Raw genomic sequence first — 24,701 nt, forward strand, 5'->3', positions numbered from 1 at the left:
CCGTTCCCGCTGGTGGCCGTCACAAGCACCGTGCCACCTCCTCCCCATCCCCCGGTTCTCCCACCCGCTGGCCGCACTCATTCTTGCCCTCATGTGACATCCAGGTCCACTGACAGCCTCAGCTACAGGATCCGAGTTCTAACAGGAAGTGGCCCAAGTCCCCGGGTCAGGTTCCAGGCCTGTAACCAGGCCCCTGGCTGGGCATGGAGGGGGCAGAACTGCCTCTGCTCCTCTGGCTCTGCCTTGGCCAGTTCCGTGCCACTACGACAGAGGGCCCGAGACTGGGTGATTCCTAACGAAAAGAAATTTATTGGCTCACGGTTCTGGAGGCCAGGAAGAGCAAGATCAAGGTACCAGCATCTGGCAAGGGCCTTCTTGAACTGTGTCATCCCATGGCAGAAGGCAGAAGGGCAAAGGGGAAGAGAGAGAGAACAGAGGGGGGTGAACTTGGCCTTTATAAGAAGCCACAGTAAGGAACCTACTCGGCCACAGTGAGAGTGGGGCCCTGTGAGCCAGACCCTCCATTAGGCCCCACCTGGCCACTGCCCTGGCTGATTCTCCCACTTGACCTAGAGTTCCTCAAGGTCAGGGTCAGAGCTATGCCATGGTGAGTCCAGTACCTGCATAGAGTAGTGGTGAGAGCAACTGATGTTTATTGAGCACCTACTGTATACCAGACACGGTGTCAGATGCTTTACATCCTATTTTACATGTAAGGAGACTGAGGCTTTGAGAAGCAGAATCAGAGAGCCTCTAAGGGGGAGAGCAGGATTCTAAGCAGAATTTATGACCTTGATTTCAGAGCCCAGGTCCTGCTCCAAAAGCGCCCTTGCTGCTCTGACTCTGCTCACAGAGGCTTCTAGAAGCTTTAAGTGCATTATGTCATCAACTTCTCACATCAGTCCTGCTTTCTAAGAACTGTGTTTACCTTCACCCTGTATTTGAGGAAACTGAGGCACAGAGAGGTTAAGTGGTGGACCAAGGCCACACAGCCAGGCAGTGACAGGTTGGGATTTGAACTCAGCTCCCCCAGCACTCAGCTCCGGAGCCCCTTTTATGAGGGGGGGGGTGAGGGCTGAGGGAGGGGCCAGTGGTGGATGTGGGTCTGTTTCCTGATCTCGGCAACCCCTGTGTGACCCCACACATGCCCACTTGGCCCCCTGCATGGGTGAGTCACCCTCAAGGTGAACCACCTCCCAGGGAACCTGGAAGTCCTTCCGTCCAGCCCCCACAGGCTCCCCAGCTCCAAACAAAGGGGCCTTTGGGGTGCTAAGCCCGGGCGATCTCCCTGGCGCCAGGGCTGTGCTAATCCTCTCAGGATGGCCAGGGCCAGCCCAGGGGACAGATCAGCTGATGGCCACCAGGGACTGGCAGGTCTCAGGGCCGAGGGTGGACGGAGCCTTGGTGACTGACACGCCCTTTGTGCCCACACTGCCCTCTGCTGTTGGCAGTGCCACTTGGTCCCTGCGCCCAGAGGTGGGGAGAGGCCCCTCTGGGTTTTACTTGGGTTTAGAAGGGGTAATGTTTGTTCAGCAAGCGGTCACACCAAGTGCGGTCACACCAAGTGCCCTGCTATGGGGAGCCACAGGGACATTAAACGAGGAGCCCCGGGTCAGCGGACTCAGAGAGCACGGTGTCCGCGAGGTGCCCGCCCCTCTCCTGTTTCACGGGTGGGCACAGGTGCAGAGGACAGTCAGCCATGCGGGTGATGCTCAGGGCAGGTCGGGCCGAACTGACCCCTCTGCAGAAGCGGCTGCTTCCACGGCGGAGCTGAGAGGGGCTACAGTTCACCGCGGCTTCAGGAACATTCTAGAAGTTTCCTACCTAATCCTGGAAACCCTGCTAGAAAGGGAGGTGCAGGTGGCGTGCGTGACTTTGGAGGTGCCTGTGCCCGAGGGGACAGTAAGGCAGCCCTGCCCGGGCTTCCTCCTCGTGCCACGGAGCCTCCCCGGGTGTCGAGAACACACCACCCACCGAGCCCCACCGCAGGCCAGGGCCTGCTCTCAGAGCTTTGCAGGACAGGACGGTCCCAGACGCCATCTTGTCACCTGAAGCGGAGAAGGGACGGCAGCAGGCACAGCAGCCCTCGATGTGCCCCCTGCCAATGGGGCAGCTGCGTGCCTGAGCGAGGCTGTCCCCAGGGACAGAGGAGGCTGGTGGTGACGTCATCCCGGTGGCAGGTGGCAGGGGGCCGAGAAGAGGGAGCACTGAAAACCCAGGGACAGGGGCTGGGCCTGAGTCAGGGCTGGGACCCAGGGGGCCTTGGGGAACCCCCAGAGCAAGGGAGGGGGGACACTTGTGTGGGAGGCCACACCTGGTCTGCCTGGAGAAAGGCCACCTCAGTCGGGGGCCCAGGGGACCCCGTGGCCCAGAGGAAAGGGAGCCGCTGTGGGAAGCTTTGTGTAGCGGGTGACAGCTTGACCAGTGGAATTTGAAGGAGGACGTCCCAGAGGGCAGGACTGCAGGGGGCCCGGGGGTGCCGCGAAGGGGACCGGGGGAGTGAGCGGGCGGCGGCGGGGACAGCCCTGGATGCCAAGGGAGGGCCTGGGCCCATCCCTGCAGATCCTGGAGGGGCAGTGGATGCCCCCGGGGCAGCCGGGATTGACGGGACCAGGAAGCAGGGAGCTTTCTGGGGAGATGCTCTCTGTGGTGGCAGGAGCGTGGGTGACACAGAGACATAGATTGTCAAAACTCTGCAAATGGCCGCTTAGGGTCTCTACATTTCACAGTCTGGGAACTTGACCCAGAAGGGAAGACGTCGTGTGCGTGTGGATGTGGTCGACCATGGGGCGAAGGCCGGTGTCCGCATCTGACCTTGAAATGCATAAAAAATAACAGAGGGGCTGGGGGCCGGGTGGACGGTAAGACCAGGCACGCGACAGGGCAAACGGCAGCTGTGGCCAGCTGGTGTGGGCTGATGGGCACGCGGGTCGCCCCCAGACAGTTCTTCCATTGGCTGTTGGCGTGACGGTGTCATGATGACATATTTGGGGAAAAGTCTAGATCCTGGAACACACCCCAACTGTGAGCAGCTGGGCCGTGTCCATCTGCCTTGGTCCCCAGCAGCCTGAGGAGCAGAGGCTGGGTCCCCTGGCACTGAGTGCCTGCCCTCCATGCCACCTGGAACGGGCAGAGTCTGTCTTGGGGTTAGAATCCACAGCCTCCCATCTGGGGCCTACCCAGGATTCCCAGAAACGGCCCAGACCAGGAGCCATCATGATAAAGCCCGGCTCATGTGACACCATCTGGGGCCGACACGTCTTGGAATTAGCCACAAACCACAAGCCCTTGTGGTTTTGGGGCTCAATGCTCAATTTGCAGAGTTCCGGCCTTGTAATTCTGATCCCACAATTACACGGGGTGCCCCCCTCCGGGCCCAGGAGGCTGCTATATAAGGGCTCATCGTGGCCAGATTCCAAAGCAGAGGCCTGGTGACCCGGACCCTCAGAACTGAGCTGCTGGGGCCTCCAGGGGTAAGGAGGGCTCCCTTCCCTTTCCTGGGTTCAGGCCAGCAAGGGAGGCCAAGGCCAGGGAGGTGACCAGGAGAATGTCCCAGACTCGGAGCTTGGGCAACTTGCCTGAAACCTCAAAAGTACCTACAAAAGGCCCGAGTCGGGCCAGGTGTCTGCGTGAGCAGGGCCCTGCTGGTCTTCCCCAGGGACGTTGACTTCCCGGGACATCTGTTACCTCCCTGACACTCCTCAGCTGCTGGTTGATGCTGGAAATTCCTGCCCTGGTGCCCATCTCTTTAACTGTGTCTGGACTACAGTGCTCTCTGGGCACTAGGGTTGGGGAGGTGAGGAACCACCTGAACGTGTCAGCCCTTCACATTGTAGTATAATTAAGCGTCTCCCACACTTTCCTGGGAGCAGATGGAAGGGGAAGCGTGGAGACTCCCTGGAATTCAAAAGAATGGAAACAAGGAAAAGAGGAGAGAGTAGACACGCGGAGGGACTGAAACCGACCATTTCAGTTTGGTCCCACTCTGCTCTCCGAGGCTGGCAAATGTGGCCTGGGAAGAGGGAGTGGGAGAGGCGGGCAGAGGGCAGCAACACGGAGGTCACCGGATGTCAGCCAGATCACCCCAAAACACGCGTGTGACCCCTCCAGGCTCAGAGCCTTCCCTGCCCAGGTCTGGTAGGAGAGGCCCCAAACAAAAGCATCAGCTGCGCTGGACTGAAGGTCGCTGTGTCCTAGACACAGCGTCCCGGCCACCAGCAAGCAGGCGCCCAAGGGTTTTAACCACGTGGAATAGAACTGAGTTCTCCAAGGAGGTTTAGGGGTGTTTGCAGGAGGTTCAGAAGGTGGCCAAAGGGATGTGTGGGTGAGTGGATGGCCCCAAGGCAAGATGGATGGAAGGACGGGTGGACGATGGGTGGAGGGGCAGATAGACGGGTGGCTGGGTGGGTTGAAGGAGATGGGTGAGTGGAGAGGTGGGTGGGTGGACAGATGGGGAAACCCTGGACACATGTCCCAGAGCCTGTCTGCTACAGTTTTCTGTTTTTGTTGGCATCCCCGTTGTCCCTCTGCCAGCAACTCAGTCTGTGGACGCCATCTTGGGAGACAATCAGTCGTCCCTGATCTGGGATGGTTCAGTTCATGGCGCTGTTTTGTGTCACCAGACTCATTTCAGTTGGAAAAGTTGGAAGGTGGCGTGGGGGATTCTGGCCGTGTCTGCTATGCTAGCTTCCCCGGTCAGTTCCCCTGGCCCTGGGTCTCGGGTTGGATCCCAGTCTTGGCCGAGGGGGGTCTAACTCTGCCTGCTGGCCAGGGGGATGGCACGGCTGGGCCACCGTCACAGGGTGCACCCTCTCCCCAGGAGGAAGCTGTACCGGCATGTGGACAGCATGGTGTGTGGCTGCCCTGTTTGTGACCGCTGTGGGTGGCAGCCGCCAAGAGACAAACACAGTCCTCAGGGTCACCAAAGACGTGCTGAGCAATGGTGAGTCCAGCCCAGGGGGCCGGGTAGCCTCGGTTGGGCAGGGTGGGCTCAGGTACCCAAGGACCCTCCCTGACTGGCAGATTCCACATCAAGTGGCCGGACAGTAGAGAGGTGGTCAGGGACCTGGGTTCTGGAGTCGGCCTTCCTGGGATTCCAATTCTGATTATGTGACCTTGAATCCCTGACTTGAGTTCCCCGAGCCTCAGTGTCCTCGTCTGAAAAGTGGGCACAGGTGTCCGTATCTCCAAAGACTGAGAGGAGGACCTGTGACTTGACGTCTGGGTGCCCCTCTGTGAATGTGACCTTTTGGTGGGCCCCAAGGGTGGGACCTGTAATCCCTGCCTCCAGGGCTCAGGTCTTTACTTTGTCATCTGGCATATGAGGACACATTGCCTGTCCCAATCCCGGGCGGTCGTGACAATAAAAATGAGATGATTTCCTCTGAGGTGCTTGGCCCTGACGGTTTCCCGGGAATGGATGGCGCAGGAGGAGATGGACTTTTTAAAGCCGTGGAACACTTGGGAGGGAGGGTGACAAAGGGATGCCATCAGGGTTTGGCTGAAGGGTGTCCAAACCTAGGGGCCATGGGAGCCCCCGGGCTGCAGAGCCAGGGAGCAGGGCCATGGCGGGGGCGGGCACCCCTGGCTGACGCCCGGCCTCTCCGCAGCCATCTCGGGCACCCTGGAGCAGAGTGACGCTCTCCGCTCGGCCCTGAGGGAGGTGCCCATGGGTAAAGCCGGTGGTGACGGTGGCGGGCCTTTGCTGGGGGGGCTGCTTGGTGGAAGCGGAGGTGGAGGTGGCGGGGGAGGGGGCCTTCTGGGGGGCCTGCTTGGTGGTGGGGGCGGAGGAGACAGCGGTGACCTGTTGGGTGGAGGTCTATTGGGTGGCAGTGGAAACAGTGGTGGGGGGCTGCTGGGTGGTGGTGGCAGTAGTGGGGGGCTGCTGGGGGGCAGTGGTGGGGGCTTGCTGGGCAGTGGCGGGAGCCATGGTGGGGGGCTGCTGGGGGGCAGTGGTGGGGGCCTGCTGGGCGGTGGCGGGAGCCATGGTGGGGGGCTGCTGGGGGGCAGTGGTGGGGGGCTGCTGGGTGGTGGTGGCAGTGGTGGGGGGCTGCTGGGGGGCAGTGGCGGGGGCCTGCTGGGCGGTGGTGGTGGCCTCTTGGGTGGTGGCCGTCACCGTTACGATGACTACAGAAGCGCTGAATTCCCCCGAGGTGTCGGTGGTGTCCCTTACAATGACTTCCATGTCCGAGAGCCTCCCCCCAAATACACCAATGGCAGACAGCTTGGTGGCAATTACAAATACGGGCACATTGACACCAACGACAACACTGCCCAGCTGGGGGGCAAGTACCGCTACGGAGAGATCCTGGAGCCCGACGGCAGCATCCGCGACCTCCGCAGCGGCGACGATCGCGGCAGATACCGTTCCGCGGAAGGTGCAGCCCTCGGGGACCACCGGCATCACCGCCACCGGCGAGAGCTGCGGCCTGGGGAGATCCCAGCTGGGGTGGCCACCGGGGCCCTGGGCCCTGGGGGCCTGCTGGGCTCGGGCGGCATGCTGGCCAACGAAGGCATCCTGTCGGGCCAAGGAGGCCTGCTAGGCGGAGGCGGTCTCCTCGGGGACGGAGGACTTCTTGGAGGAGGCGGCGTCCTGGGTGTGCTCGGCGAGGGCGGGATTCTCAGCACCGTGCAAGGCATCACGGGGTGAGGACAGGGGGCCTGCACCCAAGGGCTGGGGCGGGGGTGCCTGGTCTCCAGGACAGGGCCTGAGGGCTGGACGTCTTAAGGGTCCCAAGTCACACGGTTTGGGGGCTTGGTGTAGAAGAGCCCAGAGCCTGGACGCCGCTCCACCGGGGTCTGCTGAGTCTCCTTTCCTGTCCCCGAGGCTCGGTTTCCTCATCTGTGGGAAGGTCAGGGAAATGAAGGCAGGAGGATGGGCCCAAGGGTTCCCGACCGGCAGCCCGTGTCGGCCGTCTCCCGTCTTCACCTCACATCCCTCATGATTCCACCCAGCCCAGAGCCACTCAGTCCAACAACACGCAGGGCTCCTGGCAGCTGAGGGACACCGAGTTGACACTGGGACCAGACCCAGTGGTTAGCCATGAATGACATCGCGTCTCCAGGAGCCTGCGGCGTGTGGGGCAGCAGCTTAGGAGACTGTGATCCAGTTATGAGCGGCCTCCTCTGGAGGTCAGGGGAGGCTTCCTGGAGGAGGAGGACCTTGGCCCAAGGCTGGAGAATGGACAGGAGGGAACCAGGCAGGGGGTGGGGACACGCAGAAGGGATGGCACCTTGGTGTGGAAAATGCTCGCGGGAAGTTCCTGGAGACACCCACAGTGGGCTGGCCCGGGGCTGGGGCCAGGCGTCCCCCCCCCCACCGCCTTGACATCTCTGCAAGCTGCGCATTCTGCCCCTGAACCCCAGGTCTCCTTCCAGTCGGGGGGATGGATGGGGAGCAAAGAAGGGGTGGGGGGGCAGCCTCTCACCAGCCCTCCCCCCTGCAGGCTGCGCATTGTGGAGCTGACCCTCCCGCGGGTGTCCGTGAGGCTGCTGCCCGGGGTGGGCGTCTACCTGAGCCTGTACACCCGCGTGGCCATCAACGGGAAGAGGTGTGCGCCCTGGGCCCTGGGGCTCCCTGCTGGGCGGGTGGGCCAGGGGCTGCCCTCGCTCCACCTGGTCCCTGTATCCATGACTCCGGGAGCCCCATTTTGGGACTGAGTCACCCCGCGGTCTTGCCAGCAGTGAGGATGGCCCAGCGCCATGGTTGAGGAGGTTGGAGGTGGGGCTGGCCTGGGCTCCATCCTACAAGCTGTGTGACCTTGGAGGGGTCTCTTGATGTCACTGAGCCTTAGTGTCAGCACCCGCACTGGAATAGTAGCCCACCTCCCAGGTGCCTGCCACAAAGTAGGTGCTCAGCGGGGGCTTGAGAAGCAGACTTCTGTATTCATTATCCCCGAGATGAGGTCGTGCCTGCAGCTGGGGGATTGTTACCTTGGAAACCAGATGCAACCCCCTTCCCAGCCTCTGGAGCTTTCTTAGGCTGAGCTGGGGGGGGGGCGGTTCAGGGACACCTCCTGATTTGAGCAAGGGACAGGGTGAGCCAGGGACATGGCAGATGACAGGAAGGGCCAGGGCTGAAGGGGGCGGGAGAGGCTCTGCAGGCTGTGAGAGGTGCGCCCCCTGGTGGCCGGGGTGTGACTCCGGTGTCCTTGGTTGGCTCCAGTCTCATTGGATTCCTGGACATCGCCGTGGAGGTGAACATCACGGCCAAGGTCCGGCTGACCATGGACCGCACAGGCTATCCGCGGCTGGTCATCGAGCGCTGTGACACCCTGCTGGGGGGCATCAAAGTCAAGCTGCTGCGGGGGTGAGTACCAGCAGGCGCCTCGTGACCGGGGGATGATACAGCCGCCTCTGGCAAACAAATGGCACCACTCACCTGCGCATGTCCCTGGAGGGGACAGTGATGTCACAGAGCAGTGACAAGTCACACTGGACCATCCACTCTCTGCTCAGTGTATCTGGGTCGGGGAGTGAGGGTTTTGCGTTTTTTGTTTTTTTCCGATTTTACTTTCTCCACAAACTGTCCAAGACCCCACTCTGCCCAGAGGTCTTCAGGTGCCTGTATTGGCCAGCACAAGTCCCCAGGTGGAGGTCCTGGACGGGGGCGAACTCAGGACGGCTGGAAGCCAGCTCCCTCCCCTTTACCCCCGTGCACACCGTGGGAGCGCCTGCTCCAGCCTGTCTCGGGGGTCTCTGTCCCCCTTCTCCCCGTCTTACCAACCCTGGCCACGCGCCCCCTGCTCATGGGGGCCTCTCTGAGCCTCTGTTTCTGCTTCAGGGAGGAGTGTGGCAGAGGGAATCGGGTGCTGGGGCCCAGAACATAGGAACCCCGGGGACTTTTAAATTCACATTTTACCATCATACATATTCTGTAATACACAGTTCAAAACTGTAGAATGACAGAAAGGTGAGGAGTGACGAGGGTCCCTCCCGTCTCACCTCCTCTGTCCCTCCCGTCTCACCTCCTCTGTCCCTCCCGTCTCACCTCCTCTGTCCCTCCCGTCCCACCTCCTCTGTCCTCCCACCCTGCTCACTGCGGTTATTCACTTCTTAATTTTCCTCCCAATTTCTTTTTCTTTTTTTTTTTTAAATGAAGCAAACATGTTCATTCTTTCTTATCTGCCCCTGGTTTTAATGCTGATGGGTGCCCGCTGTAACCACCCCTCCCTCAGGAGGATATTCTGCATCCAGACACAGCACGTGTCCCTGCTGCTTCATTTTGCAGAGCTGTGTAATATTCCATGGGGGAACCACCATCTATTTGCTCAGTCCCCTACGGCTGGGCATTTCAGTTTCTCCAACCTGCTGCTGTGACAATGAATTACCTTTTGCAGATGTCATTTCACAGTGACCTGATTATCTGTTAGGTAACTTCCCAGAGGAGAAAAGGGTCTGGGCCCTTTTACATAGATTCATGGCAAACTGTCCCCCGACACGCACACAGGCGCACAAGCCCCCTTGTGTGTACTCGCATGACTGTTCTCAAGGGCCATCATCAAGGAGGACCGGAACCAGGCTTAGTCTCCTGAAGGTGGATCCACCTGAAGGGGTCCCAGGGTGAGCTTTCGGGGAACTCTCTAATTAGGGCTTTGCCTCAGGTAATTCTTAGTCACCTCAGCTCGGCGCTGGACAGCAGCTCTGCCCTTGGGCACCCTTTGGTGTGAACCCCAGGAGCATAGTTTATTGGTTAGTATTTCTTCTTCTGTCCCTTCCACACACACTTACTGAGCCCCTGGAATGTTCTAGATCCTGCTGTGATAAAGCAGCGAGCTCCTTTGACCTCTGCAGCCAGCAGCCCCACAGAGGGCGCGGGAACCAGGGAAGGACTAGGAATCAGGAGCGGGCAGCCTGGCCAGGCCACCGGAGAGCGGGCAGCCTGTCTTGATGGGTGGACGGACAAACGCGCGGCCCCTGCTGGCCGGGAGCCTGCTCCGGGTGGCCGCACTCTCTGTTGCTGGCACAATTGTCCAGCTCAGGGGTCTCACTGCCCAGAGGCGCCCCAGGGCAGACAGTCCTGAGAGCCCCTCTGTCTGCGCCTGGCCTTGACCCTGCCCCGTGTCCCCAGGCTTCTTCCCAACCTCGTGGACAACTTAGTGAACCGGGTCCTGGCCAACGTCCTCCCTGACTTGGTAAGAACGGGGTGGAGGGCACGGGCACCTGCAGACCAGGGCCACAGTCCAGGGACACAGAGGTGACCCGGAGAGATGGAGGGAACCAGGAGCCGGGACGCGTTCTTGGGGGCCTGGGAAGGACACGCGGCTCCTGGGGACAGATGAGGAGAGGGACAGGAGGGCGAGGGTCGGCACCACCCAGCCCTGGGCTCCCTGCGGCTCCAGCTCCTTCCGGCTGTGTGACGAGGCTGGTCACCTCCCTGGGTCTCCAAGGTGGCCATTCTGACCGAGCCTCCCCCCCCCCCGGGGCAGGGGGAGGACAGCGCGGGGCGCAGAACAAGCCTTAGCCATGGGCACTGGGGGGCGGCTCCCTCCCCAGCTCCCTGATGTCACCAGCGCTCTGTGACGTCTCCCTGCAGCTCTGTCCCATCGTGGACGTGGTCCTGGGTCTCGTCAACGACCAGCTGGGGCTCGTGGACTGTGAGTTCCTTCCTCCCGGCTGCATTTGGCCGAGGCCTGCTAACGGCAGCTCAGGGCCCTACCCGGGGACATGCCACACCTGGGAGGAGGCCCTGTGACCTGGCCTTCCCTCTGTCCCCACATCCTGGTGGGGGTTTGCTGGCCCTGTGCGCCTGGACCTGGAGCCTTGGCTGCGCCCCAGGCCGCCCGTGACCCCGCCTCTGCCTGCAGCTCTGGTCCCGCTGGGGATCCTGGGGAGCGTCCAGTACACCTTCTCCAGCCTGCCCCTGGTCACCGGGGAGTTCCTGGAGCTGGACCTCAACGTGAGTGCTGGCCTGGCCCGGGGGTGGCCTCCTGCCCGGGGGCGGGGTGAAAGGAGGGGCCCCTGGGGCTCCCACTGGGTGCTTGGGGAGCAACGTCTGAATGGGACCCTTTTCCAATTAGATGGGGACCTTCTAGGAGCCCTGTTAGGAATGCAGTCTCAGCCGGCCCCTCTCCAAAGCCTGCTGTGCAGCAGCCATGTTTTCCATGCTGTGTGCAGATTCATCCAGTCTGTCCTCACAGCAGCCACAGGGACGGGGGCACGCTGACTGAGAACACACAGGCACAGAGAGGTTAAGCCAGTGGTTCAGGGCCACACAGCTAATAACGTGGACCAGGGGCCCAAGTCAGGCCACCTCCCTGCTGGTGGAGCTGCACCCAGGAGCCAGGGCTTGACCCTGACAGTGAAGGCTGTAGGCATTTGACAAGGGCTCCCCGTGATTAAAAAAAAGTCCGATTGGCAGCATTCGCTGATTTCCAAGGCACAAACACTCCCCCCAGAGCCAACTTCAAGCTACCACAGGACATCTCTGAGAGGGTTGGAAGACATGTGACACTGGGTCTCACGCAGTGGCCCCGACCTGGCCCTACTTGTGCACAGGCACACAGACTTAGGTGGGTCCTCTGAGACCACAGACCTGGAGGCCTCCTCACTCCCCCCAGCAGTTCAGAGCAGCAGGTGCACCCCCTCCTGAGGCCCCAGGCACACCTCGAACCTGAGGTGCTCTAAACACACCCATTCCACAGACATTTGGCAGTTACCCGCCGTGTACCCAGGACCCGGTACAGCAGTGAGGAAGACAAAGTCCCTGCCCTGAGAGAACTTGTGATCTATTGTGATGTAGGAGGCTGAGGCAGGAGGATCAAGAGTTTGAGGCCAGCTTCAGCAACTTAGTGAGATCCCCATCCCATCTCAAAATAAAATTTAAAAATAAAGGTTAGGGGTGTAGTTCCTGGTTCAGAGGCACTGGGTTCAAACCCCAGTACTAGAAAAAGAAAAGTGTGTGTGTGGAGGGGGGATTGAGAGAGAAAAAGAGAAATGGTCACTCAATAAATACACAATTATTAATCTAATGTTGTAATGGAGCCTAATGTGGGGCACGTGATGCATTCAGGGAGGTCCGGGAGGGCTTCCTGGAGGAGGTGGTCTTGAACTAAGATGACTGAGGCACACAAGGAGAGTGCAGGGAGGTCCGCGGGAAGGCCCATTGCGGGTGGCGAATCCCCGGTGGCTGCAGTAGGAAGGTGAGGGCAGAGTGGCTGGAGGTGAGAGGCCGCTCGCCACACCAAGTGCTGAGACCCAGGGCTCTTGTCCAAGGGGCTGCCTGTGCGGGTTCAGGGCCAGGTGTCCGCCCTCAGCCTCCCTCTTCTCCCTCCTCCCTGCCCTCCTCCCTGCTGCCCAGACTCTGGTGGGCGAGGCCGGCGGAGAGCTCATCGACTACCCACTGGGGCGGCCAGCTGTGTCTCCCAAGCAGAGGATGCCCGAGTTGCCGCCCATGGGCGACAACACCAACTCGCAGCTGGCCATCTCGGCCAACTTCCTGGGCTCCGTGCTCACCCTGCTGCAGAAGCAGGGGGCGCTGGACATCGACATCACCGACGGCATGGTGAGTGGCGCCCCCTAGGGGCGGGCTGGGACTGTGCCCTGGAGGGAGAACCAGACGGCCCACCTCTCGGCTCCACCCACCTGCTCGGCTCCACCCACCCCACTCGGCCCCACCCACCTCACTCGGCTCCACCCACCTCACTCGGCTCCACCCACCCCGCTCGGCTCCTCCCACCTCGCAGTCAGCTCCCTCGCGTTCCCTGCGCTGCGCTCACAGACCAGACCCTGAGCAGCGCTGTGGCACCATGAGCCTGCGGAGTCTGTTTAATATTCTGTCCTGTCTAAAAGAGGCACCGTAGAGTCACACGTATGTCTCTCCACATAAACGTGAAGACTCCCTTGGCCAATGTTGGCACTTCGGGAACTAAAGTAGGTGGGGACGAAACACCACCCAGAGCGCGCTCCTTGATCATTTCCTGTCCAAACTTTCTCTTGAAAAATGTCAGACCTTAAGAAAAGTTTCAAGGTGGGACAATGTATGCTCACATGACCTTCACCTGACCACCCATTTACCATATGTGCATCCTGTCCATTGTCTGTCCATTGTCCTGCCCATCCAGCCACTCACCCACTCATCATTCACCCAGCTGCCCACCCACCTATCCATCCAACCATCCATCATCCATCCATCACCTGTCAGTTATCTGTCCATCTGTCTGTCATCCACCCACCCATCCATCCCTCCATCCACAATCTGTCAGATATCTGTCCATCCATCCATCCACCGACCTATCTGTTGAACAGTTGGGGCTTCTTGAGGCCCCATGGGATTTGCTCCCCAAACCACCTCCCTGTTCCAAGAACAGGTGTCCACAAACAAAACAAGCAACAAGAAGCCCATACAAACGCTGGCGCTGTTTGATTCCACTTAGTGACCTATACACTCTGCCCCTGCAGTTAACTAGGAGAAAACAGACACTGGCTTCATGGTTGCGGCCTCTTTCTGTCAAGAGGTGCTGGCTTTCCACTCTTTTTAGTATCTGAGGTCTTAGGAAGTGAGTTAAGCCGGGCACCATGGTGCACACCTGTAATCCCAGCGGCTCTGGAGGCCGAGGCAGGAGGGTTGCAAGTTCAAAGCCAGTCTCAGCAATGGAAAGGCGCTAAGCAACTCAGTGAGACTCTGTCTCTAATAAAATACAAAATAGGGCTGGGGATGGGGCTCAGTAGTTGAGTGTCCCTGAGTTCCACCCCAGTACCTCCCCACAAAAGTGAGTTGGTTTAGGGAAGATCTGAAACCAATGGCAGTATCAGGGATATGGCAGAAGTCATGGGCCAGGGACCCAGACATTGCAAAGGGGCCCGACAGCGCTCCCCGTGCCTTAGCAAAGAGTCACACGTCTGCAGAAGAAAGGTTCGGGCCTCGCCTCGGTTCTTCAGGTGGGGGCTATGGTGAGCCTGGTCTACACAGTGGCCACTTCTGGACAGGCGGGGCTTCCCAAGGGGTCCTTCAGGGAAAGGAGATGGTTCTGGTCACCATGTTGGCAATGCCCGTCTGTCCCTGTCACCTCGGGACTCACATGACCCTTTTCCTTGTCCTACAGTTTGAAGAGCTTCCTCCGCTCACCACGTCCACACTGGGAGCCCTGATTCCCAAGGTATGTAAGCCAGGCAGGCGCCACTGTCCTCCACTGTCCCCCACCAGCCATCCCAGGTACCAGGCTCTGGGGAGGATGCCCAGCACTGGGCCAGCTGCTCGCCTGTCTTCCTGAACTGAGGGGCGCGGAGGCAGGAGGGGAAGGAGCCTGAGCTCTGTCTGCAGACCAGCTGGTGAAGTTCTGGTCCTGGCCCTCCACTTCTTCACTGTGTGACCTTGGACAAAAGTTGTAACCTCTCTGAGCTCTATTCCCTCATCTGTCAAAAAATGCCCACTGACACCTCTTCCACGGGTTCAGGTATCTAGGGGAGGAGAAGGGATAAGGCGGTCAAGGTGCCGACACAGGGCCAGGCACACGAGAACTGTGAGAGCCTGGAGGGGAAGAGCCAGGTCCTTGGAGGTGACCCAGCTCAGCACACTCCAGCCCATTGCTGTAGGCAAATGGCCTCACCTCTCCCACTTTTCTCATCTGGAAAATGGGGATAGCAGTTTTCACCCTGAAGGGTGGCCCTCGACAGGAATCTGGAACCCAGATACAGAGCAGGCATTTGGCGATGTAGTTACTATCTTTGCTCTTAATAATTACAAGTTGTTATTATTTATTTATTTTTAAAGAGCAAATGCACTCTTGTCCCGTTGTTGAGCCGGTCTCTGGTGCTGGCCCCCTTGCTCCTGGCAACAAAGATCCCTGTTCAGAGTTACAGCCCTTTGTGGCTTTCCCCAACTCTGCCCGCCCCCTCTAGTTCCCGGCGGAGTCAGAGGAGGCAGGAGCAAAGCCTGGGTCCTGGGTAGGGAAGAGATGGGACTCACCAGATGGTCGCTATCGCCCTCGTGTGGTTGAGAGTGGAACGTCAGAGGCACCGTCCAATGTCAGAAGCAGCAGCAGCTCAAGTGGCCAGGCTGTCCTCCATCGCGGGACCTTTTATTTATTGGGCCACTTCCCACGCGCACTGCATTTTACAGCTTTTGAGAATTCGGTCCTATTTATCCCCCTCCCACGCAGCCAAAATGGACAAGCACCTCATTTTACAGATGGGGAAAGAGAGGCCCAGGGACTCACCCAATGAGGCAGCCCAGAGCAGGTGTTAGGCCTCCAGATAGCCACAGGCCCGCTGCAGCGGGGTCAGGCAGGGCGCGACGCCTCCTGTGTCCTGGAGGCCCACCTGGGGTGGAGTCATGGGGAGGCGTGGTCAGCGCTGAGACAGGCACCCCCAGGGATCTCTGTGAAGGGGCACTGCTAATTCTTGGGGGACTCTGCACATTCCAGTCTGGGTGGTTGGGACCCCAGAGCCCTCCAGAAAAGTGCCCTGACAACCCCCCACCCCGCGAAAAGCCAATAGTAAGGTATTGACTCCTTGAAAGTCCGTCTGCCCAGGGATGTGTTCAGGGGGGCCAAATGGAGGAATTAACTAAATTTACCCACTGACCAGGAGCTTGAACAGAAGAATTCATCTGGCACATATTCGAGAAATCAATAGAATCTTTTTAGGACCCGACCTGCCCTGTAGCATTGCATATGGCAAAGTTTCCATGGAAACAGCTTCTCTCTACTCTTTTATTTATTTATTTTTGGGGTACTGGGGATTGAACTCAGGGGCACTTGACCACTGAGCCACCTCCTCAGCCCTATTTTGCACTTTATTTAGAGACAGGGTCTCACTGAGTTGCTTGGTGCCTCACTGTTGCTGAGGCTGGCTTTGAACTTGAGATCCTCCTGCCTCAGCCTCCTGAGCCCGTGGGATTACCGTCAGGCACCACTGCGCCTGGCTCGACTCTTAAAAAGTAGCTTCCTGGGTTTGCACACTTAACTGTGCCCAGTTAATATATTTAAGAAGAGTGGCCTTAAAATTATTATTATTTTTTGTGAACAAGTTACTTAGTGAATATGACAATTCACTTGGTGAATTGTCCCTTTGGTAAATTAGCTTTGGGGGACTTACTTTCAGTCAGTAGGCCCAGGTCTGTCCCACTGTGAGACCCAGGGAATCCAGGTTGGGGCGGCTGTGCCTTGCTCTGGGACTTCGCAGGACACCCTTGGGGGATGGCCTGTCATTCCAGGAGGGGTGGTGGACATCCGGGCTCTGAGTTACACATCCTGTGGCGGGGTCACCTCCCCTACTGGCCTTGGATGGGCCTGACATGTCCCTCTGAACCTCAGTTTTTAAATCTGTGGCCTGGAGATGAGACCCTGCAGGGCGGTGATGACTGAATGAAATGGAGACGGTCACTCGGCCCCGCCCAGCGCCCCAAGGAGGCCTCCTCTGCTCAGTGCCGGGTGGTTTTGAGCAGTCCCTGTGTCTGGGATTGTCACCTTCATTCCCACGGTGGCCCAGGGAGAGGTGGAGAGGGGAGCCCCTGCTCTGACCCCACAGCGGCCCTTTGCCTGCGGGTTCTAGGGCCCGAGGGGCTCTGGGCCTGAAGATGCGGGTTAGAAAGGCGCTGGCAGCCCCCTCCCCACGCCCCCCCCACCCGGAGGCCCAGGGCCCCGCCCACCTGCCGGCCCCGCCCACCTGCCGGCCCCGCCCACCTGCCGGCCCCGCCCACAGGTGTTCCAGCAGTACCCAGAGTCCCGGCCGCTCACCATCAGGATCCAGGTGCCCAACCCTCCCACGGTGACGCTGCAGAAGGACAAGGCGCTGGTGCAGGTGTTCGCCACCTCTGAGGTCGTGGTGTCCCAGCCCAATGACGTGGAGACCACCATCTGCCTCATCGACGTGGTGAGTGCCTGGGCTGGGCCTCAAGCCAGAGCCACGTCCCCCCCCCCCAGCTCCCGGGCCCTACCACTCCCCACAGGCCCTGCCACAGGACCCTGCCCACCTGCTGCCTTCCTGTCCCCGCCCCCAGGGCTTGAGATCAAGTGAGCGCTTCTAGTCTGGGAAGGGGGTTTCCTGCTGGAGCACGACAGGCCAGGTGTGGGGTCCTTTTGGACATCATCAGATGACAGATTAGAAGAGCCAATTCTCACCCAATCTGAACCCCGCTGTGTGACATTCCCGTCAACAGCCCAAATGTCTGAGCCAGCTCAACCCTGACACCAGACTCCATTGCCCCAGAGATGCAGCCCGACTTCCTGGCCCACAGCCTGGTCTGGCCGCATTCTGCTCCAGCCTCACAAAGTCCTCTCACCGGCTCCATCTCCAACCTTCTTGCTTTCCTTTTAATGCCAACCTCCTTCCTGCCTCAGGGCCTTTGCACATGCCCTCCCCACTACCTGGATGGCTCTCGCTCCCTCTTCTTCATCTAGTCAAACCCTACACAGCCTTCAGTCCTCAGTTCAAACACTGTTTCCTCAGGATGATTTCTCTTGACAGACTAGGTCCCTGTCACAGGCAACCAGCGCCCCTAGCTCTTCATCATGCAATCCCTATTATTGTTGCTAATTCCATTGCATGAATTTATTGGGGTTTATTTTTATTTTCAAAAATGTAACTTTTATCTGATCTTATTTATTAGAAGGAGGGTCAGGGGAGCAAAGAGGGATTTTCCTACAGCAAAGTTTCTGCTTGAAAAGGGAGATGAGTCTGGTCCTTTTATGCCCTATTCTAGGGGGCGGGGCAGTAATGATTGGCAGCAATGGTGCCCAATCCCATCTGCCATGGCTTTCCTAAAGCAAGTTTCCTGGGCTTCAAGCCTCTCCCTCGGAGGCATCTCAGAGAGACTTGGTTAGCGTCCCCAGTGCCAGTCATGGGGATTCTGTGTCATTTGTCTTTGTGGGAAGTATTCACTCAGCTAACTCGCAAACACTGTTAATGTTGGTCCTTTATCATTCCTGACTCCTGCTTTCTCTGGGAGGTGGACCTACTGTGTGGGAGCCTTGTGCTTAAAGGGAGCCAGGCCAGGGCCCTGGAGCAAGCCCTGGTGACGCTCAGGGTCAGTGGGCTCCTAGCCAGCGCCCGCACAATAGCCCGACAAGCTGGCAGTGACGGTCACCTCTTCCTCCTCCCTCCAGGACACCGACCTCTTGGCCTCATTTTCTGTGGAAGGGGATAAGCTCATGATCGATGCCAAGCTGGACAAGTAAGGGGTTTGCTTCCCCGTTCCCCCTCAGGAAGCCATCTTGGGGCTGTTGTAGCTGGTGCTGGCCCAGACGGCCACCAGGGGCACCAGAGGTCTCCTATGTCAGGAGTGACCTTCAGGGTGGGTCAGTGCAAGAGGCCGCAGAGGCAAAAATGGCCCATGTCTGCCAAGAGCTCCATCAGGGGCCGCCAGGTAGTGTGACTCAAACAGGAAGAACCAGCCGCCATCAGCCGCGGTGTCCGCAATCAAGACACCCTGGATGCTGACGAACCAGGCTCTGCCACGGGCTCCCAGTGCACCTGGGAAGTCAGGGCTAGGATGCTCCTTTCTAAAGATGAGAAAACTAGGGCTCAGAGAGGTAGATTTACCTATTTAGGGCCAGACAGCAAGTACAGAGAGGGGCTGGGAGCCAACCCAGGTGAATGTGACCTGCTGCATTGATTGGTTAAAAGTGCTGGCTTTGGACTCCAGAATATGGGTCCAAATCCTGATGTGACCACTGTCTGGCCGCATGACATTGGCCAAGTGACTTCCCCTCTGAGGCTCCGTCTTCTCATGGGAAAATGGAGACCCCAGTCCTACTTAATAAAATTCCTAAAGATGATAGCTGTTATTTACTGGGTGCCTTCCACGTGCCGGGCATTGAGCCAAGTCCTAGGAGTGTCTTCGGTTAGTCGTTGACGTCAGCCTACGGAAGTAAGTACTAGGTGCTCATTTTGAGATTTAATGAGATCATGGGTCAAATTTTCAGCTCTCGTTAGGTCATCGCAAGTTTTTCCTTTGATAAAAGCTCTGAGTCCAACCAGGGGGGACTCTGAGACGGTATCAGTCAGCCATCTGAGTTCCAAGGTGGCCACATGCAGCCAGGGCCCCAGCCGTGGGAAGGCCGGGGTTCCAGTGGGCAGAGCACGGGCGGACTCTGCAGAGAGGAAAAGCACCCGGGCGTTGTGGCAGGAGGGGCCGAGGAGGGCTGGCGTCGGCGTCCGGAGGAAGAAAACGCGCTCAAAGCACCGAATCCTCTTCTTGTTACCCATGGCTGTCATTTGGTCCGAGCAGTCTTGCGCTCTGCAGAGAGGCACAGAGAGGCGGAGGGCCTTGGCTGAGGTCACACAGCCGACATGTGGCAAAGCCACAACAGGCACCTTGCCCACTCTGAGCACAGCGTCTGGCCCATGGTTACCGCTCCGGCCCATGATTCCCCTCAACTCCCCCAGGACCAGGGGCTCCCAGAGGTCATGGGTGGAGGGCCTCAGACAGTTGTGGAACCCAGCACCTCGGGCTCTCATAATGGCTGCTTCTAACGGGCTGACATTATCACCCGCAGGACCAACCTCAACCTCCGGACCTCGAATGTGGGCAACTTTGACGTAAGTGCCACATCGGGCCCAGGGAGCATCCCGGGCTGGGGAAAGCTCCTCTGGGGACGGCCTCTCCCCGGGGCCAGAGAGGCTGGGACTCCAGCAGGTGGCCGGCCTCCTCGTGGACGCAGAGATGGGGAAGCGGGGACACAGGGGGAGGGCACGGGGTCGGCCACCTGCTGCTCTGTTTTAATGGGGGACCCTTAGTGCACATCGGTGGGGACAGCCATGTCCTAGGGGAGTCAGGAGGCCACTGACCCCTGTGTGACTTGAGCATTACCGGCCACTCTGAGCCTCAGTCTCCTCCTCTTAGATCAACAGGGCTGGGTTTGTGTTCATCCTCATTTTTACTCCCAGGTTCTGGAATCCTCTTTCCAAGGACCCGGGACTCTGAGACATTCAGGTTCCAGGGCCGGGTCCTGTTTCATCTCTGTTCTTGGGTCCCTGCACCTCACCAAGGCCTCGGAGTCAATCTCTCTCTCTCTCTCTCTCTCTCTCTCTCAAGAAAAGCTGACAGCTAAGCCCTTGCTTGCTTCCTGGGGTGACTGGGCAGATTCGTCTCTTGTTCCTTGTTTTTGAGTTTCTTGAACTCAGACCTGTGCAGCCCGTGAAATCCGTGTCCCCAGCTCATTTTAGATGGAGGACTGTCCGGCTCTCCCTGGCTGGCAGTTTCTCACTGGGTCCTCACAGCCTTCTCAGGATCTGGGCAACTTTCCCATAAGGAAGCTGACGTCAGGGAGGTTCAGTGACTGGCCGGAGGGGACGGAGGGCTGGAAGTCGCAGTGGGCTGAGTGGCGGGCGCTGAGCACCCTGCAGATCTCTGACGTGAAGGACTTTCACAACCAGCGTAAGGGAGGGTCAGTCCCTCTTGTCTTCAGACGTGGAAGCCAAGGTTTAGAGACGTTAAGGGAGGTGACACAGCTGTCCCTTGCCATCCATGGGGGCATCGGCCCAGGGTCTCCCGAGACACCGAGGTCCCCATGTGGACAAGGGCGTGGCGTCTGCCTGGGGCCTGCTCCACCTGCAGCATCTCCATCCTCTCAGGATGGCTGTGTGGCGCCCAGGATGTCAGTGCCACGTAAACGCATTCACAGGCCACGTGGGACATTCCCCTCAACGACAGATCAGAGACTGTGCTGGTCTCATAGGGCAAAACGGCCTAGTGACATTGAAGCCATCTTGGTTTATGAAACACACTGTGACGCTCACATGGGGACCACATTCCCAGGAGCCTCCCCGTTGTTAAGTGACAGGTGACAGTTGTTAGACCGCACTGTGGGAGTGATGGCAAGAGAGCCTGTGCCCATCCAGGATGGAGGGAATTTGCTTTCAAATATTTGGGATCCGCGGTTGGTGGCACCCACAGGTGCAGAATGCGCGGGTGACAGGATGGCTCAGAGGGCGCAGGAGGCCGGCCTCTGGGCGCCTCCCCTGACCCTGGCTGTGTCCTTGCGGGCTGACCTCGGGAGCTGAGGGTCAGAGGTGAAGGGGGCTGAGCTGGGATGGAGCGGGGGTGCTGCCGCAGGGTGCAGGGCCTTGGAAGGGTGCCTCAGGGCCGGCCTCCCTCCACCCAGGTTCCAGCCTCCAGGGGAGCCGCTCCACCTCCCTGGGCCCCGCCTGTGGCTCAGGGACCGCCAGCCTCACCTCCCACCAGCACAGGGAGCAGTGACCCAGGTGGCCCTGGGGCCATCTGCTGAGCCGGTCCGGGCCCTGGGGCTCTGTGGCCAGGACTCCCAGAGGCTCCCGAGCAGCTCTGGGTCTCCATCTTGGGCCCCAGCCGCAGGTCCCCAGGGGCCTTCAGAGCCGGGAAGGCCCTGCCCAGGCTCAGTCCTCTGTCCCCGCAGGTGGGCCTCATGGAAGTGCTGGTTGGGAAGATCTTCGACCTGGCCTTCATGCCCGCAATGAACGGTGAGTGCGGGCTGGGGGCCAGGGACCTGGGGACCTGGGGACAGCTGGTGTGCAGGACACGGGGGACTCGCAGACATCCCACCTCAGAGGAGTTCTGAGGCTGCACTTGAAACGTTGGTTTAAGCTTCCAAATGCAAGTATTTTTCAGGTTTTAAAAAATTAACTTTAAAAATGTATTTTAATTCACAAATAATAGTTGTGTGTACTTACGGGGCATCTGTGGTGTGGCCTCCGAATCCGTCTCGCTGCTTTCTCGTTTGGCTGAGCGTCTTGTTTTTCTAATCACCTTGAAAACTGAATGTGTGCAAACTTGAGAAATCCTGGAACCATATGTTTTCAAAGTCTCACCTCCCGGGGCGGTTACCTGAACCCGGGTATTTCCCTCTAAACTGTTTTCCTCCGTTTCTCTAGGGTTAAGATGTCGCCTGGCTCCTTTTAAAACACAGATTTCTTCTGAATCATGCAGGGACTGCACGGATAATACATTCTGATTCTAAAAATTTCAGTCGGTGCAGATAGAGCTGAGGTTGTCCCGACCAGTGTCCCCAGCCTCCTAACTCAATCTGTCCCCTGGGAAGCCACATTATCACTGAGAAGATTCCCTCCCCGTGTTGAACAGTAGAACAGACCAAGCGTCTCTAGAATGGGATTGGGAGGCCTCTCGCGGAACCGCGGGGTCACCTGGAGGCTGGGATAGCTGGGTGACCCCAAGATGATCGGGAACCTCAGCCCCAACCTGCTTCATCCACTGTTGGGGACAAAGTGGGCTGGCACGTCCCAGTTGGTGTCACCCCCATCCCAGCCGGGGCTCATTTAGAGGGACCCTGATGTCTAACGGAGCCTTATCCTGTGTCCCAGCCCCAGAGAAGGCTGAGTCCCCGTGACAGAGAAAGAGCAGTCACAAAGCCCATGCACGACAGCAGGGTGTCAGGGGCCGGGTGAGGGGACAGGGGACAGGACACAGAGGCTCTAGGCCTGCTTGGTCCCTGAGGGCCGTGCACTGGGGCACGTCCTTTCATCTCCCTGAAATGCCATCTGTCACTTTTCTTAGGTTCTTGGAGTGGGTCCAGAAGACACCAGCCCCACCCAATACCCCAGAAAGGGCGGGACCGCGAGAGCACAGAGCCCCCGAAAAGTCCAGCGGGGTCCAGGCGCCTTGTCCCTGCCCACCCCCCTCCCTGCTTCCCTCCTTTCCCGACCTTCCTTCTGGAACAAGGGTCACAGGTCCACTTGGTCCTGACAACTTGAGACCCGGGACCAATCCCGTCCCTGTCATTTGCTGGTCCCCACGGGCAGCCCCTTCCTTGACTTAGCAAACATGTCCCCTCCTCTGTGCTGTGTCCAGGGCTCTGTGGTGCTGGGGACACCGTCCTGCCTGCAGGGATCCCTCGGCGCAGCAGGGTGACAGTGACAGTTTGCCGTGTCTCTGCTGGAGGCTCTTGGTCCCACGGTGGCCCAGTCACCTGGGTCAGGGACCTTGCGAGGATGGGCCAGCAGGACAGCCTCGGGGACGGCCCTCCACCCACAGGGAGGCAGGGCGACCGTGTGCTGTGGCCCGGAGGGTCGGCAGGCGCGAGGAGGTGGCCAGGCTTGGGGGCCTCCTGGCCGCGCTGGCCTCGCCTGACCTGGAGCCGCTGGGGTTGTTTTTCAGCCGTGCTGGGTTCCGGGGTCCCTCTCCCCAAAATCCTCAACATCGACTTCAGCAACGCAGACATCGACGTCTTGGAGGTAAGGGGCACAGCGCTCTGTCCCCCGCTGCCCTCTGTCCTCACCTCTGGCCACAGCTAAAGGTCCGAGCAGTAATTGGGGAAAAGGAGAGAAGGGGGGCCCTGAGGCCTCTCCCTCCAACATAGGAGACGAGGAACAAAGAAAAGGGCCACTGAGAGTCCTCAAGGCAAGTCCCAGGTTGACAATTCCTTTCGTCACACTGCTGACTCTTCCTCGCCCTGTGACCTTGACATTTCTGGTAGCTCTGGCCTGTGGGTGGGATGGGCTTCCACTTGGACTGAGTGCCGTCCTCTCCTGGCTGGACTGAGGCCATGTGTTTTTGGCAAGGACATCCCAGGAGTGGAACTTGGAGCTGTCACTAGCCCCCTGTCAGGGACACCGTGTGGGACACCTTTGTTTCCATCACTCGCTGGAGGTGGCTCCTGCCAGGTCCCTCCAACTGAAAAGCTATTATTTTCCACTTTGTCCCCCATCAGTAGCTGGTTCTCCCCCACCTTCATTTAAATTTTTATTATTTAAAATCAAATTTGTAGTTGTAGTGGGACACAGTACCTTTATTTTATCTATTTATTTTATGTGGTGCCAGGGATCGAACCTGGGGACTCGCAGGTGCCAGGCGAGGCTCCACTGCTGAGCCACAGCCCCGGCCCTTCTCTTTTTATTTTTTTAGTTCTGATTCAAAAAGTGCTTTTTCCGTGGTGCACCGTGATCATCTGTCACAGCGGGTTCATCATGTCCCGCTCGCACCCGCACACGACTCCCATCCCTGGCCACCCATGTGGGCCCTGGCTGTGGCTCTTGTGGGCGTTCGTCACTGTCCTGTTGGCCTAACTGTGATTTTTGAGTTCTTCCTTAAGGAAGGGCCGACCTTCCTCCCCGTTTATTCATTTACTTTGTCAGTTGTTCACTCAGTCAATGTGAACTCGTGGATACTCATTTTTCTTCTTTGAGGTTTGATTTTTACTTTTGTCACTTATTTTGTTGGGGAACTTCTCTGTAGTCCTGTGGAGTGGATCTTGGTGACTGCAGAGGGCTCAGGCCTGCGGGGCTTATTTAGGGGAGGGGGATGGGGGTCAAGGAGGGCTGTGTCTTGCCCAAGGTCCTCTGAACAGGAGGCCCCAGGCCCATGGGACCCCTTCACCGAGTCCATTCGGAGTCACCGCTCCCCTGAGTCACACTCGCCCCGTCCACGGCAGCAGGCAGGTGTGAGGCCGAGGCTGAGGCCAGAGCCCCGCCCCCACCTGCTCACCTGGTTCTCTCTTCTGCCCTCCAAGGACCTTCTGGTGCTCAGCGCTTGAGTGACAGAGGCAGAGACGTTGTTGGAAGAAGCCAGAACCAGCCCTGGAGAGGACTGGCCTGGACACGGTCCAGGGCCCTGAAGCCCTGAGGCCTCCACAGCAGGCCCCTCCCAGCCTCCAATCCTCTCCTCCACCTGCCTCCACCTGACAGAAAGGATCCAGCCACTGCCCCTTTGGCAAACTGTACCATGCAGTCCCTGGGCTCTGCAGGGGAGGAGGTGGCCCTGAGGACTGGGCCTCAGGCGGATCTGACTCCAGGAGTTATCTTGGCTTTCAATAAAACTTTCCCTTTCCGCA

The 24,701-nt window shown here is 58.9% G+C and overlaps 1 protein-coding gene and 1 long non-coding RNA gene across 3 annotated transcripts; one reads left to right on the top strand and one right to left on the bottom strand.

Moving 5' to 3' along the window:
- The first annotated feature begins 3,330 nt into the window (after positions 1 to 3,330).
- Positions 3,331 to 24,701, top strand: Bpifb4 (BPI fold containing family B member 4). Of its 2 annotated transcripts, none has more exons than XM_078051621.1 (17): positions 3,331 to 3,473; positions 4,820 to 4,942; positions 5,610 to 5,672; positions 6,153 to 6,645; positions 7,446 to 7,550; positions 8,165 to 8,308; positions 10,070 to 10,133; positions 10,535 to 10,595; positions 10,806 to 10,897; positions 12,299 to 12,502; positions 14,043 to 14,096; positions 16,642 to 16,812; positions 18,045 to 18,112; positions 19,437 to 19,479; positions 21,315 to 21,378; positions 23,030 to 23,106; positions 24,381 to 24,701. In XM_078051621.1, exons 2-17 carry the CDS (start codon positions 4,837 to 4,839, stop codon positions 24,402 to 24,404), a joined length of 1,833 nt encoding a protein of 610 aa, XP_077907747.1. In that variant the 5' UTR covers positions 3,331 to 3,473; positions 4,820 to 4,836; the 3' UTR covers positions 24,405 to 24,701. The 2 variants fall into 2 exon arrangements, with proteins under 2 accessions (XP_077907747.1, XP_077907748.1); XM_078051622.1 differs by lacking the exon at positions 3,331 to 3,473 and adding an exon at positions 3,710 to 3,796.
- Positions 18,810 to 22,569, bottom strand: LOC144378106 (uncharacterized). The gene is made up of 2 exons (XR_013439642.1): positions 21,589 to 22,569; positions 18,810 to 19,177 (listed from the first exon to the last, which is right to left on the bottom strand). It is a non-coding gene; the product is annotated as an uncharacterized LOC144378106 (long non-coding RNA).

Source organism: Ictidomys tridecemlineatus, chromosome 5 (genome assembly GCF_052094955.1).
Source record: "Ictidomys tridecemlineatus isolate mIctTri1 chromosome 5, mIctTri1.hap1, whole genome shotgun sequence".
Lineage (NCBI taxonomy): Eukaryota > Metazoa > Chordata > Mammalia > Rodentia > Sciuridae > Ictidomys > Ictidomys tridecemlineatus.

Excerpts from the sequence above, each read along its gene's own strand:
- Bpifb4 (XM_078051621.1), top strand. The coding sequence starts at position 4,837 with ATGTGGACAGCATGGTGTGTGGCTGCCCTGTTTGTGACCGCTGTGGGT. Across the intron at positions 10,596-10,805 it reads CCAGCTGGGGCTCGTGGACT|CTCTGGTCCCGCTGGGGATC; the intron begins GTGAGTTCCTTC and ends CTCTGCCTGCAG. Across the intron at positions 16,813-18,044 it reads CCATCTGCCTCATCGACGTG|GACACCGACCTCTTGGCCTC; the intron begins GTGAGTGCCTGG and ends TCCTCCCTCCAG.